Below are 21,084 nucleotides of genomic sequence, written 5' to 3'. Positions count from 1 at the left end.
AGGAGCAGAAACCACAGTCTTTTCTCATGAAAGTTTGGCTTGTTTCCATTACATAAAGAAGTACCTCTGGAATTAATATTTACTTTCCTTGAATTCTTTGGTTTATGGTTGAAAATATCCTAGATTTTGAATGTCCTCTTGAGTGGTTATGCACTTCTTTCACTTTACACAATAGGTGCAAAGGCTCATTTCCCACCTTTTGGTTTTTAATTAGTATTATTTCTCTGGCTTTACGATTCTTTGGATTTTTTTTTAATTGGACCTCAGGTGCACAGAACTGGATTAATCATAAGCCCTGTTCATGACATGCTCTCATCATTGGTCCATGCATGGCCCATGTGGATTTATTTATTTAGTATTTAATTACTTTTTATTTTCTTCAAATGAGAATGCTGACCTTGCTTTGCAATTTGATGATTTATTTTCTTTGAAATTCTAGAAAAACGTTTCTCCATTTCAACTCAAACTTGCTGTTAAAGCTTCTAAATCTGAAAAGGAAATGGATCCAGAATATGAAGAGAAAATGGTAAATATGTTCTTGGGTAGAAGAGTGAATACAGTAGTTGATTTTTATAGAGGAGATGTGAAAAATTAAAAAATACATGTCTGTATATGATGAATACAGAATCATAGGCTTTAGAATTGAAAAGTAATATAGAATCCATCATAATAGATTTTTGTTGGATAAATGAATCTCCTAATTTTCAGATGAGGAAATAGAGTATTGGAGAAATGATACGGAATAGTTGAGACCAGAAGCCACATCTCTTCATTTTTGTTTAGCCCTCTTTACCCCATAATAGGATATTTTACGCTAGAAATATTTTATCCACAAAGTGAAAATATAAGTGGCAATATCAGTATGGCTGAGAGAAAGCAGGTCACAAAACCAGCCTGGTATTTCTTTTCCTCTCTCTCTCTTTGCTCTGGATATGTGAATGAATGCTTCATATTATGAAACATGTAATATATGTTTTTGAGGGAAGGCTATTTGCCCAGTGTATGAAAATATTACACATTTAAGCAATATAACCTTAGATACACCTACCTAGTGCTTTGCTGTACATTTCATTATTTAAGTTTTACTCACCAAAACCCATATTTTAGCTTTAATTTTAACTGGACTTTCATGCCTTGGGATCTTTCAAAACCAGTGAACTTGGTTAACTGAAAAGAGAAATAAATGGGCAGTTGGAACTGAATATTTTTTTTTTTTTTGTCAAGGGGTTGTTTTTGAAAGTAAGTAGAGATAAAGTACATTTTTTGGTCATTTGTAGTGATTTTACAGAACTCAGTGCCTTAACGCTTAAGGCCACATCTAACATGGACAAGTTAATGTTTTAACAACTCTAGAAACAACATTCCAGTGAGGATAACATAAAATGGAAAGATTTTGGCCTCCTTCCAGCTACTGGTCTGAATGTATTTGTCTAATTCTTGTATTTATGGTAATGAATTCTTGGAAGATTTTTATGTTATTAATTATGCATCCTTCATTGGTAATCAAATATTGTCTACCCTGTGGTTAGAAAGTGACTGGGAATTAAAAAATCACCTTTTTTTTTTCTTTATCTAGAATGATAGTCTTTTGATCTTTTAAGATGTTTTTAGTGAAAAAATTTTACTGCATTTATTTTTATAAGCTATATGACCTTTTAAAATTTGTTTAGAATTTATAACATACACTTCTGAATTGCTAATGTTATTAACTGTTTCACTTATATGTGTGTGTTTGTGTGTATTTTTTCTCTAAATCCTCACTTTCGGGAGAAACTTTATATACTCTTAACATAAACCACAATTCCGCAGATCACTATACTTGAACAGAGAAATGTATTGTACCAAAGCATTGAAAATATTTTGAGAGAAGATGACACTGTATTCTGAGTTTAAATTATTTCTAGATGACAATTCTTGGCTTTCCAAACCATTCAGAATTTGCTTTTTGACCCCAATACTTTAAGCAGAATACTTATTGAGGCATTTATTAAGCCTGTCAGATCACTTGGCTTCTATTCAAACAATCTGAAAATACCATTTCCAAATTCTCCTTATTAGCTGTGGGAGCTTGGGCAAGTTACTTATCCTCTGTGTGCCTCAGTTTTATTTTTATCATCAGTAAAATGGGGATAATACTAGTAACTACCTCATAGATTTATTAAAAGAATTAAATGAGTTAGTATGTTTAAAGTACTTAGAGTGTAGTACAAATTACGTGCAATGTGTGTATTGTTAAATTTTGAAAGAACATAAAAGGAAATCATTACTTTTTCTTTTGTCTTGTAAATTAGAAAGCAGATCGAGCAAAGAGATTTGAATTTTTACTGAAGCAGACAGAGCTTTTTGCACATTTCATTCAACCTTCAGCGCAGAAATCTCCAACATCTCCTCTGAACATGAAATTGGGACGCCCTCGAATAAAGAAAGATGACAAGCAGAGCTTAATTTCTGTTGGAGAGTATGTTGGCATCTCTCTAACTTTCTTCCCTCCTTTCCTCCTGCCCTTCATACTTGCCTTCCTTCATGTATTTAGTGTGATTTTATATCTAAAAAACAAGGTTATCGCCTGTATAAATATGTTTTAGAGACAATATTTTTTTTTCTCAGTAGAAGTCAACCAATAAAAATGTCAGCTGGTTTTATCAACTTTTATGCAAGACTCTAGATAACTTTTTTTCATAAAAGATATTAACATAATATACTGACTTAATTGACAACTTAGCATTTGAATTGAATATGAAGATATTTCTTTTTCTGTTTCAGCTACCGTCACAGGCGCACAGAACAAGAAGAAGATGAAGAGCTCCTCTCAGAGAGTCGGAAAACATCTAATGTATGTGTTAGATTTGAAGTGTCACCTTCTTGTAAGTACCTCACCATGTTGGTGTTTTTTGTTTTCAGTTTAGTTTTAGAAAAATTTTACTTGGTTGTACTAATGAAAGTATGTGAGCCTTGATTTTTTTTTTTCCAGATGTGAAAGGAGGACCACTGAGAGATTATCAGATTCGAGGACTGAACTGGTTGATCTCTTTGTATGAAAATGGAGTCAATGGTATTTTGGCTGATGAAATGGTAAGGAGTTGGTAGCTAAAAACACATTCTCACTTATCAATAATTTTATGTAAATTTGAAATACCTGAGCTGAAATTCCCACCCGCCCCAGAGTTTGGAGGCTAGATGTTTTATTTAGCTGTAACATACAAGGTATTTGTAAAGTCTAGAATTGTTTAACCTCTGGAACATATGCTTTTACAGGCCCCTAAATTTGTTATTGAAATTTCCTCAAATGGTATTAAAAAAAAAAAAAAACCTCCTTGTACTTTTGTTGATATTTGCACTTTGGCTTCCAAGGAGCTCAGAGCTATAGTGAATGCCAAAATGGAACATCTGTGTAACTTTAAATGGTCTGCCCATTGTGTCCTTTGTGCCTTTTCCTATTCTTTACCTTTTACTTTCCTTGGCCCTCTTTATTTCTCTTTAACCATTAATTTATGTTCCATGTTTTCATTGTAGGCTACCTGAAATCCTTTTGGGACTGAGGTGGGGCTAAAAGCCAAATGCTAAATGAATGAATGCATGCATGAGTGAATGTAAATGCCTCTGTGTGTGATCAAACAAACTGTGAATAGATGGAATAAAGAACAAGAAAGTGAAGAGCAGTATTGAGTCTTGATAGTAGAGTGCCAGCTGGGTCAGGAAATGAGCTGAGGATTGATGGGAGGTATAGTTATCCCTCCGTATACGGGGGAGATTGGTTCAGGGACTCCCCGTGGATACCAAAATCTGTGGAAGCTCAAGTCCTCATGTAGAATGGCATAGCACAGTTGGGCCCTCTGCGGATTTTGATCTGCGGTTGGTTGAATACCTGGATGTGAAACCTGTGGATTCTGAGGGCGCACTGTGTAAAAAAAAAAAAAAATGACCAAAGAGAAAAAGTAAGGCCATGTAAGATGCTAATTCAGCAGGTCAGAGGAGTATATGAAGACTTGGCTTGACATTTTAAGACCAAATGTATATGGTAGGGGTTAAGAAAGGGCAGTGATACTCCAAAAATGACTCCGGAGCCATATTTGCAATCACTTGTCCATATGGGCCACATGACTAATTATGCTCCATAGCTTGTAGTGTAGTGGTTGGTTCCATAAGTACTCATCCCTGGCTAAGCAACTGGTAGGTGTGTAGCAGGTCCTTGAAAACTGCAGTCAGCTCAGGCAGGAAGGAGTTTAGTTAATTGTTTGCAACCCCATGGATTGTAGCCCCCCAGGCTCCTCTGTCTATGGGATTTCCCAAGCAAGTATACCTGAGGGGGGTGCCATTTCCTTCTCCAGGACAACGGAAAGACTAGGATTATTTGCCCCAAGCTCCTCTTGGCTGCAGCCTGTCTAAACAGGAATTAACTAAAGATATTTCATGTTGAATTTATGCTGATATCAGTTATGTTTTAATTATTAAAAAGGAGAAAGTTTAATGATGCTAGAAAATTTGGGAAAAAATCAGGAAAAAATTTAAAGTAAGTGTTTTTTTTTTATTACCTAGAAACAACAATACGTAACAGTTTGCATATTTCTTTTTAGTCTTTTTCCTCTGGTTTTATTTATTTTTCATTTTTGAGGTCATATTGTATATTTGATTTGGTATTCTGATTTCTTCACATTCATACATATTTTCCACATAATTAAAACATTTTGGTAAAAATAATTGTTAATTACTGCATAATAATTAATTATAGGGAGATAACATAACTTTATTCATTTCGTATGGATTGGTTGATGTATAATATATATATAGTATATATAATATATGTATATAGTATATATTGGTTGATATATATGTATCTACTTGATGTCTGATAATACTATTATGAGAACCCTTGTAATTCAGTTTTCTGCACCCCTCAGATTATTTCCATAGTATTTCTAGAAGTGGAATTACTTGGTTAAGGAGTATAAACATTTTAAGTTTTTTTTTCATTTTAAGATTTTAATGCATAGCATCCATAAAATCTATCTAAGTGAAATGTCAGGCGGGATAAAGCCTATAAAAATAGCTTTTAGCTTAGGTTTATAAAAGAAATATATACCTTGACTAGAGACAAAGTCAGAAAGTGTTTTAAAAGGTCATGTGACACAGGACATAGTTCCTTTTCCCGTAGGTTACGTAGTGGGTTCATGGGTGTTCAGTATATTATTATTATTTTTTTAAAGTCACCTGGACTAGGTTCCTTTCTGGCTGCAAAGTTCTTTTGTTTTGTTCTTTTATGATTCCTTAGGTCTTCAAGGGTATGAGATGTGAGTATAGAGCTATAGACCTCTTGAGATGCAGAGTCTGAATATTTCAAACCTGGGCTGTAATAATGTTGAAGGCAATGGGAAAGAAAGAGTGGTATCTAAGCAGGCTGACTGGGCTTCCCTGGTGGCTTAGTCTGTAAAGAATTAGCCTGCAGTGCAGGAGACCTAGGAGATGCGGGTTTGATCCCTGGGTCGGGAAGATCCCCTGGAGAAGGAAATGGCAACCCACCCCAGTATTCTTGCCTGGGAAATCCCATGGACAGAGGAGCCTGGAGGGCTACGCGTGTCCAACATTTTGTGACTAAACCACCACCACTAACACCAAGCAGGCTGATAAAGGAAATGTGTCTTTGTGAAATACACATAGTTCCTAATTTTGCAAACTAGTAGAAAAAATGATAGGGGTTGCTCACTCCTTTAGGAGTAAAAGTCTAAATAGAAAAATGCTTTGTTGAGCAACTTTCTAACTGCAAGTTCTTGGCTTCTTTTTGTGCTCAGCCTAAGTATTGAATTGGAATGGTTATTCACTTAAAAAAATTCTTTTAACTTTTCCCAATGTGAGATACTTGGCAGATATCTTTTGTAATGTTGCTACTAACAAATGTTTCATTAAATAAAACATGATTATGGATTTTTTTCTCTGTGATGATAATGCAGGGTCTTGGTAAGACTTTACAAACGATTGCTTTGCTTGGTTACCTGAAACATTACCGAAACATTCCTGGACCTCACATGGTTTTAGTTCCAAAGTCGACTTTACACAACTGGATGAACGAGTTTAAGCGATGGGTCCCATCTCTTCGTGTTATTTGTTTCGTTGGAGACAAGGATGCGAGAGTAAGTGAGAAACAGGTTTTAAAAGGCAATCAAGAATAACAACATTTCTGGGGTTAAATTTTGTTGCTATAAAAGACATTTGAGTTGACTACTGCTACTGAATAACACTTAAGTTGTGCTTACTCTGTGTTAGATTCTTTTGTAAGTGCTTTTTTAAAATACCACATTTACTTCTTGTTATCGACTTTTGTGTTTATCTCTGTCAATGTATTTATACATTTTTTAAAAATTGGAATATAGTTGCTTCACAGTGTTGTGTTTCTGCTGTACAGCAGAGTGAATCGGTTATATGTATACATATATCCCCTCTCTTTGTTTAAAATTTCCTTCCCATTTAGGTCACCACACAGCACTGAGTAGAGTTCCCTGTGCTATATAGTAGGTTCTCATCAGTTAGCTATTTTGTACATAGAGGTGTATATATGTCAATCCCAATATCCCAACTCACTCCACCCCCACTTCCCTCCTTGGTATCCATATGTTTGTTCTCTACATTTCTCTCTCAATTTCTGCTTTCAGATAAGTTCATCTGTACCAGGTAAGTGCTTTTCATATATTAATTGAGCTAATTCTCACAACACTCTTCTGAGGTAGATGTATTACCTATTCATAACAGAAAATCCATTATTATGCTTATTTGCATTTACTTTTAACTAGCTCATTAATCTAAGCACTTTTGAGTTGCACTGAGTGACTTTTTGTTTTAAAAAATCGTATTTTATTGACCATCTATCTTAGTGATTCTATCATTTGTGCTCTTTTGATGCCAAAAGTGTATAAATTTGCATTTCAGTTTGTTTAATTTTTTTACTTTTGACTTTGACTTGTTTACATGCACACATGCACATGCAGACACACATGAATGGAACCTTTTTCCTTGTACAGAGAACCTTGTGTTTTGTGTTTATGCATAGACACAGCTTTCAGTTTTGATCTTTGAATAGAAGAATAGGTGTCTGCATACATTCTTAGATAATATTAGAAATTAAGGGTTCTTGTTTAAATTAACCATTTGTCAATCTAGTAGGCTACAGTTATTTTAGGACTGTTGAATTAATCTAAAAATAATGAATTATGCAAAAATACCAAAATGAATAATCAGCTTAGAAAGCATATTATTAAACTTGGTCTTTATTTGCCTCCAGAGAACATAGTTTGGAGTAAAGATTTATTCTATTTTACATATTTAGATAGGTTATCAAAAGATATTCTCAAAAGAGTGGTAACATAATGAATTATGTAATTTTATTCTTATCATTTTGCTTGAAGAAAAATTACTTAAATTTATTTAAATTTAACTTATAAATAATTTAAATATTGAAATACTGAGCTCATAAATTTAGAATTACAGGCTTGATTCTTCCCTATGCCTCATATTTCCCAGTAGCAAATTAGTCACTTAGAACTCTTTCTGATTGCTGCTATTATTTAAATGTAATACCATTCCTTATAAAAATTTTGTATTTCTAAATTACTGATTTGTTTTGCTGTAATCTTCTTGAAGATCATAGATATTGAGAAATATCTGGGCTGTGTTTTCATTATGTCTTCAGTCAGTTCGGTTGCTCAGTTGTATCTGACTATTTGTGACCCCATGGACTGCAGCACACCAGGCTTTCCTGTCCATCACCAACATGTATGCCAGTGGTTTTCGATTTTACTATATGAACTCCATGGGCTCCATGAAGTGTCTGTGGGAGTTTTCAAGAAAGAGTGGATTTAATTGGTTACTGCCCTCTTTTTTTTTTTCTTTTTTTAAAATATGAATTTATTTATTTTAATTGGAAGCTAATTACTTTACAGTATTGTAGTGGTTTTGCCGTACATTGACACGAATCCGTCATGGGTGTACATGTGTTGTTCCCCATCCTGAACCCCCCTCCCACCTCCCTCCCCATCCCATCCCTCTGGGTCATTCCAGTGTACCAGCCCTAAGCACCCTCTCTCATGCATCGAAACTGGACTGGTAATTCGTTTCATATATGATAATATACATGTTTCAATGCCATTCTCCCAAATCATCCCACCCTCGCCCTCTCTCACAGAGTCCAAAAGGCTGTTCTATACATCTGTGTCTCTTTTGCTGTCTCGCATACAGGATTATCATTACCATCTTTCTAAATTCCATATATATGTGTTAGTATACTGTATTGGTGTTTTTCTTTCTGGCTTACTTCACTCTGTATAATAGGCTCCAGTTTCATCCACCTCATTAGAACTGATTCAAATGTATTCTTTTTCATGGCTGAGTAATATTCCATTGTATATATGTACCACAGCTTTCTTATCTGTTCATCTGCTGATGGACATCTAGGTTGCTTCCATGTCCTGGCTATTATAAACAGTGCTGCGATGAACATTGGGGCACACGTGTCTCTTTCAGTTCTGGTTTCCTCGGTGTGTATGCCCAGCAGTGGGATTGCTGGGTCGTACGGCAATTCTATTTCCAGTTTTTTAAGGAATCTCCACACCGTTCCCCATAGTGGCTATACTAGTTTGCATTCCCACCAACAGTGTAAGAGGGTTCCCTTTTCTCCACACCCTCTCCAGCATTTATTGCTTGTAGACTTTTGGATCGCAGCCATTCTGACTGGCGTGTAATGGTACCTCATTGTGGTTTTGATTTGCATTTCTCTGATAATGAGTGATGTTGAGCATCTTTTCACGTGTTTGTTAGCCATCTGTATGTCTTCTTCAGAGAAATGTCTGTTTAGTTCTTTGGCCCATGTTTTGATTGGGTCATTTATTTTTCTGGAATTGAGCTGTAGGAGTTGCTTGTATATTTTTGAGATTAATTCTTTGTCAGTTGCTTCATTTGCTATTATTTTCTCCGATTCTGAAGGCTGTCTTTTCACCTTGCTTATAGTTTCCTGTGTTGTGCAAAAGCTTTTAATTTTAATTAGGTCCCATTTGTTTATTTTTGCTTTTATTTCCAATACTCTGGGAGCTGGGTCATAGAGGATCCTGCTGTGATTTATGTCGGAGAGTGTGCCCTATCTCTTTATCACTCCTGGACTTCCCAGGTGGTGCTAGTGGTAAAGAATGCAGCATGATGCAAGAGATTAAGAGATAGAAATTTGATCCCTGGGTTGGGAAGACCCCCTGGAGTAGGGCATGAGAGTCTACTCCAGTATTCTTGCCTGGAGAATCCCACAGACAGAGGAGCCTAGCAGGCTACAGCCCATAGCGTTGCATAGAGTTGGAAATGACCGAAGAGACTTAGCACGCCCTACCTCTAACCCATGGGAGGTTGAAATTCTTCTAGAGACTTCAAAAACTTCTTAATCATGAAAACTAACCTTCAGAGTTGGTGTTTTGCAAGTTACCACTCGTTAATGGGTTGGGATTCAGCTTTGTGAGTGGTGACAACAATTTTTTGAAACACTGAGATAGGATAGAATAGAAAATAGGAGTGAGAATATGTAATATGTATTGTTTCTTTCTAAAAACATGTCCTCAAACACATATGTATACTGAATTACAACCTAAAAAACAATTTTACTGTGGGCCATGGTCAAAGAGTTTGAGAACCAGTAATTGTTAATTACATAAATAATTAATGTGCCATATGCAACACTTAAAGTTTGATGTTATGTATAGAGAAAATCTGGAACATTGCTTATAGACAGATTTGAACGTTTGTACTGCATGGGGTAGATATATTGGATCTTTTTACTTTTCTGGCCTCCTGTAAACATTTTATGAGGTCAATTTGGTAACAAAATATTTGATGTAGCCTACAGTAAGTATTTAATTGAGGTAGGAAATTATTTGAGAAAACCATGATCCTATTTGAAGCTAATGTAGTTCTGAAGTGGTATGATTCCTAAATGTGATTCTTTTCTTTAAAAACATTTTATTTATTTGGTTGCACTGGATCTTAGCTGTGGCAAGCAGGATCTTAGGCGCAGGCATGTGGGATCTTTAGTAGCAGGCATGTGGAATCTAGTTCCTTGACCAGGGATTGAACCTGGACCCTCTGTGGTGGGAGCTTAGAGTCTTAGCCACTGGACCACCAGGAAAGTCCTCCAAACATAGTTTTTGATGCCTTCCTGTTCTACTCTAGAGGCATCAAAGGTCATGGACATGGAAACAGATCTGGTTTTAGTTCTAGTTTTGCTACTGACTGTGATGTTGAATGAATCTCAAAGGGCCTTAATTTTTGTCACCTATGAGAACTTTTGGATTATGTGATATTGAATGTTCTGTCGATATTTAACTCTGAAACTATCAAATAGTTACACAAGTTACAAAGCAGAGCTAATTTAAATTAAAATATGTGTATGTTCTGTGAAACTGTAGGAGGAACCATTAAACTGAGTATTTCACAGACTCTAATAAGGATAAAGTATTTGCAGGACCAGATGGGGTCTGGTGCTCTGGTTCTTTTTATTTTGCCTCTAACTCCCTAATGTCTTAATTAACTTTTTGACTATGACCACTTCCCAGGGTGAGGCTGAGATCTACAGAAGACTTTTTTTCCTGTCCTCTCCTTCAGTCCAGGCAGTCCTTTTATACATAGTGGGCACTCGTTGAATATTTGTTAACAGTGTCCCTGGTGTGTTTGGTGCACGACTGAATTTATGAAATAACGACTTTGAGATGAACAGTTAGTTATGTTTGAGCACTGTCATTTCAGATTTACAGTACTAATCAGCCCCTTCTCAGTGTAGATTTTGCTGCTCCTTGTTAGCCTTTTTGGTTTTGTTTTAACCCATGATAGAGATGATCTGGAATTCAGTTAATACACATTAGAAGTGCTTTCAGTCACATTGCACATTGACCACATGAAGATTTAAAAATACTTTTAAGCAGTCTCACTTAAAAAAAGTAGATTCTTGTAGTAGATAGAGCAAGCCTCCTTTATAAAATCACATTTGTAGCCTCATAACATTAGGATTTTCACAAAAACACTAATGGGCTTTCATGACCCTTTAACAGAGTTTATGACTCATCCCTGCTAGAAAGTGAAAGAAACCTAGGAGAGATCTCAGAAGGTTGGAATCACTCATGTATATTGAGCTTTTTTCATTTATCAAATGGAGAAGGCGATGGCACCCCACTCCAGTACTGTTGCCTGGAAAATCCCATGGACGGAGGAGCCTAGTAGGCTGCAGTCCATGAGGTCGGAAGAGTCCGAAATGACTGAGCGACTTCACTTTCACTTTTCACTTTCATGCATTGGAGAAGGAAATGGCAACCCACTCCAGTGTTCTTGCCTGGAGAATCCCAGGGACGGGGGAGCCTGGTGGGCTGCCGTCTATGGGGTCGCACAGAGTCGGACACGACTGAAGTGACAGCAGCAGCAGCAGCAGAAGCAGCAGCATTTATCAAAATGATATCACGTTGGTTAGTGCTTGGATCTTGGTAAGAGTATGGTATTCAGAAAGTAGTTCCTTTTGCCCATGTCCTTTTGTTCCCTTGTGGTATGAAGAATAATTGTCATCTTTTGGTGATATGACCTTCTCCAGTTCACTGAATATACTGTACTTGTTTAATGGAAACCTTTGCTTCTCTTTCGTTAATGGAAGTATTAGCATGTCATCCAGATAATTGACCATAAAGTACCTTTGGGCTTTAGCATTCCTATCTCTAAAATGAATGAGACCGAATGATTCTAGAATAGTCTCTTGATGCTTTAATTCTGTGACATCTTGTCAGCATATTCTAATATAAGGAACTTTGTTTTGCATCAGGCTGCTTTTATTCGTGATGAAATGATGCCAGGAGAGTGGGATGTTTGTGTTACTTCTTATGAGATGGTAATTAAAGAAAAATCTGTATTCAAAAAGTTTCACTGGCGATACCTTGTCATTGATGAGGCTCACAGAATAAAGAATGAAAAATCTAAGGTAAGCTAGTTCTGAATATCTGTATTAAAGTTTCTTTTAACTACCACATCTATTGGTTTACTTTTCTCTATTCAGAATTTAAAAAGTGATAGATTGTGATTTTATTCACAGAATGTGAATGAAAATCAGTTTTAAAAATGATTTTGGAGTTTTAATAATCGATTACAAGATAAATGAAAATTGAACCCAGTTTTTAATGTAAAGAAAATTCATTTACTATACCTGTTGCCGTCTAAATAACTCTGTTATGCTGCAGTGTTTAATATTTTTGCAATATTTGGTGTACAAATGTCATTTGCTTTGGTTTATTTTTTATTGAGGAGCTACCTTATGGATTAGGAAAAAAACTCATTTTCTAGAATTACTTGACTTGTGTGAATTAGAGTGTGGTGTTAACACCGAAAAATACCAATATTTCTTGCCATTACACTCCATCAGCAGTAGAAAAAGCATCAGTTATGATGATGAACCTCTCTTTGGGTCATTGGTCTGCTTTGGGAGAACCAGAGACAGAACTGAAGCAAAATCACCAGGTGGTGCTTTTTGTAGTTAATACTCGATAAGAGGATACATGTTAGAGAATAATTGTTAATTTAAGAGCAATATAAAATGAGCCTTTTATTGATAAGATTACTGTGATTTCTTGGAGAAGGAAGTGGCAACCCACTCCAGTACTCTTGCCTAGAAAATTCCATGGATGGAGGAGCCTGATGGGCTACAGTCCATGGGGTCACAAAGATTCGGACACGACTGAGCAACTTCACGACTGAGCGACTATGATTTCTACTTATTGTGCTTTAATTTTTGTGGTTTTATATTTAGAAAGTTAACATAAGATATTCGGGGAAGACGGGCTCAGGTGTGGTGCTTAAAAATTGTGACCAGGCCAAGTTAGAAGTTGGTGAGATGTGGTGGATGGACATGATTGGCATGGAGAAGGTGATTCTATGCTGTAAAGTGACCAGCCTGGATTCCATAGAGTTCTGACTGTTTCTGTGGACCGAAAATAGAAGAAAATAAAATTTTTAAAGTGGGGGAAGGGTCTCAGATGCGACTGTGATCTGCATTCTTGTAAGTGTAGAAATCCCTATAATATTTTGTTTAGCTGTGCTTCACTGTGGCAATGTCACATGAACTAGGATTAATAGTTATTTCAACTTTTATTCAAAAGATGTTTTGCGTCGGATGAAGAACTGAATGTTGAACATTCTAATAAATAAAACAATGTTAACATAACTTATTTTTCTAGCTCTCAGAGATTGTTCGTGACTTCAAGTCAACTAACCGCTTGCTCCTGACTGGAACACCTTTGCAGAATAACCTGCATGAACTCTGGGCACTACTCAACTTTTTATTGCCTGATGTCTTTAATTCTGCAGAAGTAAGTTTAAGTCGTGCATTTGAAGTATACTTTTCTTATGTTCACAGACATCTGTTTTCAAAACACAAAATGTATGCCTGCGTGCTAAGTTGCTTCAGTTGTGTCCGATTCTTTGTGACCTTGTGGACCATAGCCCACCAGGCTCCTCGGTCCATGGGATTCTCTAGGCAAGAATAATGGAGTGGGTTGCCATAGATGGAAATTGATAATTCTTTTTTATTTGTGATTCTTTGTGGTTTAGCTCTTGAATAGAAATTTTTTCAAATGGGGATATTTAGAAATAAGTTTCTTTGCTTTGAGATTATCCTGTTAAAGTTTTCCTGTATCACATTGCTACCACAACTTATGACATGAGGTAGGCTGAGTTCAGAATAATGCTTTCTACATTTTCTTTTAATTAAATTGGAAGGGTTTCTGCATACTAGTTTAGCAAGTAGAGTCATTGAAATAATCTTGAATTATTGCAGGTATTAACATTTGGTGAGTACTAAAGAGCTTATAATATGTGATTTGAAAAGCAACATATTTTATAAATATGATTTATACTGTTTTTATCATTGACACAAGGTTATGCCAGTGCAGCCAACAGAATTGAATGATTTAAGGACTTTGGAGCTTGATTTTCCTCGTTACTGATATTAATTGATAATAAAAAGTATCAAGTTCAGCTACTTATTTGTATACCTTACCTTGCTTTTGTTCATTTTTATTGTTTGATTAACATTTGCATTAGCATGTCTTCCATTTTATATTCTTATTCCTACTCCTCTTAACTGGTTATAATTCTGCTGTGGTATGCTGCTGCTGCTACTGCTAAGTCGCTTCAGTCGTGTCCGACTCTGTGCGACCCCATAGACGGCAGCTCACCAGGCTCCCCCGTCCCTGGGATTCTCCAGGCAAGAACACTGGAGTGGGTTGCCATTTCCTTCTCCAATGCATGAAAGTGAAAAGTGAAAGTGAAGTCGCTCAGTCGTGTCTGACTCCTAGGGACCCCATGGACTGCAGCCCACCAGGCTTCTCCATCCATGGGATTTTCCAGGCAAGAGTACTGGAGTGGGCCGCCATTGCCTTCTCCGCTATGGTATGGGGAAGCCTAATAAAAGCCTTTTTTTTTTTTTTTTAAAGAAAAACTGCTGATGGAGTACCTGTATAATGGTGTTCAAATTTTGTTAACTGCTCCAGTATTTATTTTCAGAAGTAAATAATATTGGCCATAACAGTTAACATAATTTTGACAGTGCTTTTAAAATGAATTATTGCTATATGAGTTATATAAGAATTTATAGAATGTTACATTTATTAAAAAAAAAAAAAAACTATGCACTTACTGCAGAATTTTCACCCCTCCACAGGACTTTGATTCTTGGTTTGACACTAAAAATTGTCTTGGTGATCAAAAACTTGTGGAAAGACTTCACGCAGTAAGTAATAGCAGACAGGAAAATTTAGTAATTACGTGTGTGTAACCGAGCTGGAAAACATACTGAATCTGTTGGAACATGTGGATGTGCCTCTGAGCTCAGTCTCAGTGTTTTTCTCTCTCAACCTTTCTGACAGCCTCTTTGGGAGGCGTGCTCCCACTCTATCCTCAGCCTCTCTGTGGAACAGCTCTTTTGCTTTGGCACTGTCCCATGGACAGTGTTGACCTCTCCCGTAGAGGCTGTTCACTCTCCCCTACTCCATGGATCCTTGAGATCGCATTCTTTGAATACCAGTTTTCCCTTCTTGTATCCTTTCACTCATGTTACTCCTTTTGTACTTGTCCTGTTATCTCGCAAGGACATCCAGTGCCTGGACCTCTGCTTTACCCTCATCCCTCAGCCCATTTCTATTGTTACATTTTCTGTATCCAGCAAGGAGCAGGTTCTCTATCACTTGAACCACTTTTTTGGGGGCCAATATCTCAAACTCTCTTGCTCTCTTGATCTGCCATTTCTGCCCTAAAAGCCCTAAACCAATTATGTAACTGTGTCTCTATCCTCTGGGTTTGAATTCAGCTTCTACCACTAGCAGTTGACCTGCTCTGTACTCAGGCTGCTCAATACTGACTGATAAAGAAGATGACACCCACTGTACAGGTTGGAACCACTACATTTTCATGTTTGCTGACATGATTTGATTTCCTTTAATACCTTTCCCTTAATACCTTCCCCTTCTGGGATTTGACGATGTTGGTGATCCTTCTTCGTAGCTTTCTTTAGTATTCTCTCTCACTTCCTGTAAGAGCTATTTCAGACTTTCCCCAGTCTTCCCGAGACCTCTAACGCATGTGTTCCCTGTCCTCCTTTCTCAGCAAGTAACGTCATTCCTTTCTCAAAGAGGAAATAAAAGTCATTAGGCAGGAACTCTTGAAGGATATCCATCTTCCAAGAATATCTGCATCTATATTACCTTCTGTTTGAGTGGAAGAGGTTTTCTTTCTCTTGGTGGTGGTGGTTCAGTCACAAGTCGTGTCTAACTCTTTACAACCCCATGGACTGCTGCATGCCAGACTCTTCTGTCCTCCACCATCTCCCAGAATTTGCTCAGATTCATGAGCAGTGGCTAATTCTTCCAACATGAACCCTGGATCTCATCTTTTCCTGTTTCCTTAGGGACTTTTCTCCTTAATTTTTCCTTTTTATTGGCTGAATTTTCTACCTCTCTCTCCATGTTGGCTCTTCTCCCTCAACATGTAAACATGCTCAAGTATCTCCCTCATTAAACCCTAACCCACACTTAGACTCTCCTCCCTACATCCACAGAACAGTACTCCCTCAACACTCTGTCCCTCTCAAGCTATGATTCTGGTTTATTCCCTTGATGGCTAAGCTATTTGAAAGTTTAGTTTCTCCCCTCTTCATCCACCACCAAATCGTCTATTCACTCTTCTTTTTTATTGGCCGTGACGCCTGTGGCATGTGGGAATCTTAGTTCCCCGGCTGACCGGGCATCGAAACTGCACCCCCTAAATTGGAAATGTCGAGTCTTAACAACTGGACTATCAGAGAAGTCAGTATTCACTCTTTTTAAAAATGTACAACTAAATTTTGATTGACTCAGTGGAGTTTTGTGAGATGGTATAGATGTGTTTTGCCTTTTTTTTTTTTTTTTGGTCTGCTGTTTTTACTGAGAATCTCAGTCTTTGTTTATAAATTAAAAAAAGAACAACAACAACAACATGTATTGCTCATCTCTCCTTCTCTCCCCCTCCCCCAGAAAAATGTAAACTTAATGTGGCAGGGATCCTGTCTGTTTTCCACCACATTGTGCCCCGTGTGCCTGGTCCAGAGTAACTGCTCATTAAATTTATTTATTGACTCGAAGCCCCACCAGTTATCATGTGTTATGTAAATATTTATTTAGAGTTAAACAGAACAAGTCAGAAACCAGTGAGCTTATGTAATAGGGAACTTATTGAAAGAATGCAGAGGCGTAGAAGACAAATCTTGGAAGAATCCTGTCATACAAGTTGCAGCACAGCTGGGCCTCTCATAGCAGGAACCTGGTCAGCTCTGAGGAATGGCTACTCTGTCTCTGATGGGTCCTATTCATTTCTGAATCCACTGACCATTAAATACAACTGAAACTTAACCTCACAAGTATTTGTGATTTTTCGTTATACCTTTTGGTCAGTGCCCTGACTTCTCTGTAATACTTAGTACCTCTAACCATGCCTGCTTGAAGTGCTTTCCTGCTTTAGTGTCTGGGGATGGGATACATTTTGTCTTATCTCTGGCGGCTCTTTTCTGTCTCCATCATGGGCTTTTCTTTCTTTGTCCCTGAAAGTTTAGTGTTGCAGGGCTTTGTCTTTGATTTCCTTTTTCAAATGTGCTCTCCTGGAGGATCACTCCCATAGTTTCAGCTATACCTCTATACTTATAACTCCCAAATTTCTCTCTCCTATCTCTCTCCTAAGCTCAAGACTTACATATCCCACTGCCATGTGCGTGTTCTGCCTAAATGTCTCACAGACAGTTTAAACTCTTAAAAATGCAACTTAGACAAATTTAAGAGGCCCAAACAGGAAACCAGAAGTCTTCTTTGACACTTCCCTTTTCCTTACCTCCCATGGATCTCTAGTAATAATAGCTACAGTTTACTGATGTCTGTTGTGGTTAAACTCTACTTATGTGCTACCACAGATTGTCACAGCAGCCTTGGAAATAGGTATCTTTTCCCCCATCTAAAATGCTTAGCATAGGTATAGACCATAAATCTATATGTTTTGGATAAATGAATGAGGAAACAGGCTTGGAAAAGTTAAAGAACTTGCCCAGTTTACAACTGCTAATCAGGGACTGAGCTAAATGTAAATCAGCCTGATGTGGGTTTGATTACTGTTTCTACCATTTACTAGCAGAGTGACTTTGGTGATGTTACTAAAATTGAAATAAATGTCTTTCCATCAGAGACTTATTGTAAGGATTTAATACTCTATCTAAAGTTCATGGTACATTGTCTGGCACATTCAGGTGCCCTACAGATGTTTTTTTCTTGTAGTAGAATCTGCCTTGTAGGTATACATGGATAATTTCATGTTTTTTTCTTTTTGTTCTGATCTTCTTTTTCATTGAACCATTTTCTTCTCATTCACATATTTAAAGCCATTTTTAAATGGCTTGAATTTTTATTTCATTTTTAGAGACACTCTGATTCATACTCTGATTTCAGATTTCCTCTCAGGTTTACAAATATTATATGACAGCAGATTATTTTAAAAAGGTTTTTTTTGGTACTTTTTCAATAGTCAGTAATCTTGTTGTCTTAATTTTTATTGTCTTTTGTGCTATCAAATCATGGATGTCTAATTTAGGCCCCCTATTCTGATTTGCTAATGGGCCATTACTTGGTTCTTTTTTTTACCAAGAAAAGTAGCAACTGGTGTTGGTAGTGTTTTTCAGATTATACAGTGAGAAGTAAATTTCACCTCAGAGTGTTATCAATGAAATAAATGGTTTATAATAGTGAATGTTGTATAAACATTTATAAAAACTCTCACTTTTTAGGTTTTAAAACCATTTTTGTTACGTCGAATAAAAACTGATGTGGAGAAGAGTCTGCCTCCTAAAAAGGAAATCAAGATTTACTTGGGACTGAGTAAAATGCAGCGGGAATGGTGCGTTATTTTATTTCTGCTAGAATTTATGTATAAAGATTTATTAAAAATTAGCTTTGTAGTGTTTCAATTGTGACTTTAGTTCAGAAAGTACATTTTAGGTTTAAGTGCCAAGTTAAGTAGTTCAAATATTTTAATATAAAGTTGATGAGTATTTTATTTAACCTTTAGGATAGAGTATGGGGAGTCTGTAGACCTGTGTTTGAGTCCATGCTTTGCCTCTTAATGACTGTTTAGCTTGGACAAATTATGTAACCTCAATTTCCCTTCTGTAAAATGGTGATAATAATACTTATAAGAAGGATGTCAGAGTTAAAGGGGATAATATCATTGGCACATTTGTTAGTTATTCTTGCTTTTTCCATCAATGAAAATAGTAATAACCATAATAATGAGTGAAAATATCAGTGATTGTAGATATTATAAAAATAGAAGCTGGATTGGTTTGATAAATACAAGCAAAACAGGAAATTGACAAGAGGAGTCACACAGAATCATAAATTTGATATGAATTGAACATGTTAATAATGTAATAATGCTATAAGAGAAGCAAAATGTTGCTTATATAAATGAAATTAGGTAACTTATACTATATAGACAGTTCTTTATTATTGAAGCCAGTATAGGGTAGTGATAAAGAGCATATTTCTCTAGACTCAGAAGTAAGATCAAACCCTTGCTTTGTCCCTTTCTGTGGCTCTGAATAAATTGTTTCACTTCTTTTAGCTGCCTGAATTTCCATCAGTAAAGTGGTGGTGACCCTAGTACATATCTCAGAGTTGTGAAGATTTAACAAGATGATTCATATGCCTGGCACTTGCACTCAGTACAAGTTGGCTATTGTTAGAATTAAATATTACTACTCCCCAGGTGCATACATACATCTGTTTTATTCCTGGGGGAAGGTCTGGAAAAGGCAGTAAAAATGTTTATAGTGTCAGAAAAAAATGACCTATGAAGACAGGTATAAGAAATTGCAACTGTTTTTAGCTCAAACAAGTAAAAGCTGGATGCCAACTTTGAGCAAATATTGTAGTTATTAAATAATTATTGTACACAGTTGTCTGAATTGTTATCAACAGATGGCAATTTTTAGCAATGGATAAAGCAGGAGGAAATCGGTTTATAGGCAGCACACAAGTTAAAATACTCAAATCCTCGCTAGTTTTTTGTTTTTTTTCTCATCAGATTTAGTCTCCAATCAGATTTTTTTTGTTTTTCTTTAAATAGGAATCTAAGCAGATTATCAAAAGGACATTTTTCTTTCCAAAGGGACATTTCTTGATGGTGTTAAGCCTGTATAATAGTTGATGATTAATTATAGTTTAATTTTTTAGGTATACAAAAATCCTGATGAAAGATATTGATGTTTTAAACTCTGCTGGCAAAATGGACAAGATGCGACTCTTAAACATTCTGATGCAGCTTCGAAAGTGTTGTAATCATCCTTACCTGTTTGATGGTGCTGAACCTGGTCCCCCCTACACCACTGATGAGCACATTGTTAGCAACAGTGGTAAAATGGTAGTCCTTGATAAACTATTGGCCAAACTCAAAGAACAGGGTAAGTTACAGATCTTCAAAGTAATGTGAAATAACTTAATATTGTATATGAATAACATTTTGCTTAGTCATTCATCATTCATTCATTCACTTATTCAGCACACATTGTGAGTACTTACTCTTTGGTTAGGAATTGTCCTGTGGGCTGTATATGTTGTTGTTTAGTCGATAAGTTGTGACTGACTCTTTTGTGCCCCTGTGGACTGTAGCCCATCAGGCTTCTCTGTCCATGGGATTTCCCAGGCAGGAAGACTGGAATGGGTTGCCATTTCCTCTTTCAGGGAATCTTCCCAACCCAGGAATAGAACCCCTGTCTCCTGTGGCTCCTGCATTGGCAGGTGAATTCTTTACCACTGTGCCACCTGGGAAGCCCCTATGGGCTGGGTATACAAAGATGCATAAGACAACAGTCCTTGCCTTGTAGATGCTCACAGTGCAGTGAGGAGGCATAATTGCAAGTCATTTTGATAAGTGCTCTGATATGCCAAGATATTAGGGGTTGAGGGAGTCTTCACAAAGATGACATTTGGGGTGAGCACTGCAGAATGTGTAGGAGTAAACAGTGGAAAAAAAGGAAGGCAAGGGTTTTCCATCTCTGCAATGAAGCAGAGGTGTGAAAGAAGGGAATGTGGAGCTTATGGTATCTGGATAGAGTGGCAGTGGATGAGTCTAGGAAGATGAATTGGGGCTATTACAAAAGGCCATTTAAACTATGCTTTATGGGTTTTGGGTTATTTTGAAGCTGGTGTGGGTGATTGCACAAGATTTGGCTGTGGAGAATGACACAATCAGACTTGTATGTTAGGAAGAGAAGCTTGAAAGCAATGTGGGGTGTACCTCCTGAGCCTGAGAGACTAGAAACATCCTTAGGACAAAGTAAAGGCAGACTTTAAATCATCTCAATATGTATGTGGGATTTTGAAGACCTTAAAAATGTATAACTCAACAAATATATACTTCTGTATAGTATCCATTGAAGAGATGTGTGTAGGGGGCTTAGTATTCGTTAGTGGTATGAGTGTTCATGTGTTAAATATTTATATTGCATATGATGCTTGCCTTTAT

General features: G+C 36.7%; 1 protein-coding gene and 1 non-coding gene across 5 annotated transcripts in view; one reads left to right on the top strand and one right to left on the bottom strand.

The window, feature by feature from the left end:
* The window catches only part of SMARCA1 (SWI/SNF related, matrix associated, actin dependent regulator of chromatin, subfamily a, member 1), a 68,600-nt gene that overhangs the window by 4,470 nt on the left and 43,046 nt on the right, over positions 1 to 21,084 (top strand). For all 4 annotated transcript variants that reach the window (XM_027963292.3, XM_042242373.2, XM_015105052.4 and 1 more), the window contains exons 2-11: positions 440 to 526; positions 2,292 to 2,458; positions 2,764 to 2,864; positions 2,972 to 3,072; positions 5,946 to 6,125; positions 11,822 to 11,977; positions 13,227 to 13,358; positions 14,711 to 14,779; positions 18,347 to 18,456; positions 19,794 to 20,020. In XM_027963292.3, coding sequence (XP_027819093.1) covers positions 440 to 526; positions 2,292 to 2,458; positions 2,764 to 2,864; positions 2,972 to 3,072; positions 5,946 to 6,125; positions 11,822 to 11,977; positions 13,227 to 13,358; positions 14,711 to 14,779; positions 18,347 to 18,456; positions 19,794 to 20,020 — 1,330 coding nt within the window. The remainder of the gene's footprint in view (positions 1 to 439; positions 527 to 2,291; positions 2,459 to 2,763; positions 2,865 to 2,971; positions 3,073 to 5,945; positions 6,126 to 11,821; positions 11,978 to 13,226; positions 13,359 to 14,710; positions 14,780 to 18,346; positions 18,457 to 19,793; positions 20,021 to 21,084) is intronic.
* LOC114111843 (small nucleolar RNA SNORD112) lies at positions 256 to 326 on the bottom strand. The gene has a single exon (XR_003587581.1). It is a non-coding gene; the product is annotated as a small nucleolar RNA SNORD112 (small nucleolar RNA).

The sequence above is a fragment of the Ovis aries genome, chromosome X (genome assembly GCF_016772045.2).
Source record: "Ovis aries strain OAR_USU_Benz2616 breed Rambouillet chromosome X, ARS-UI_Ramb_v3.0, whole genome shotgun sequence".
NCBI classification, from domain to species: domain Eukaryota; kingdom Metazoa; phylum Chordata; class Mammalia; order Artiodactyla; family Bovidae; genus Ovis; species Ovis aries.
This window is presented reverse-complemented; position numbering and strand designations above follow the sequence as displayed.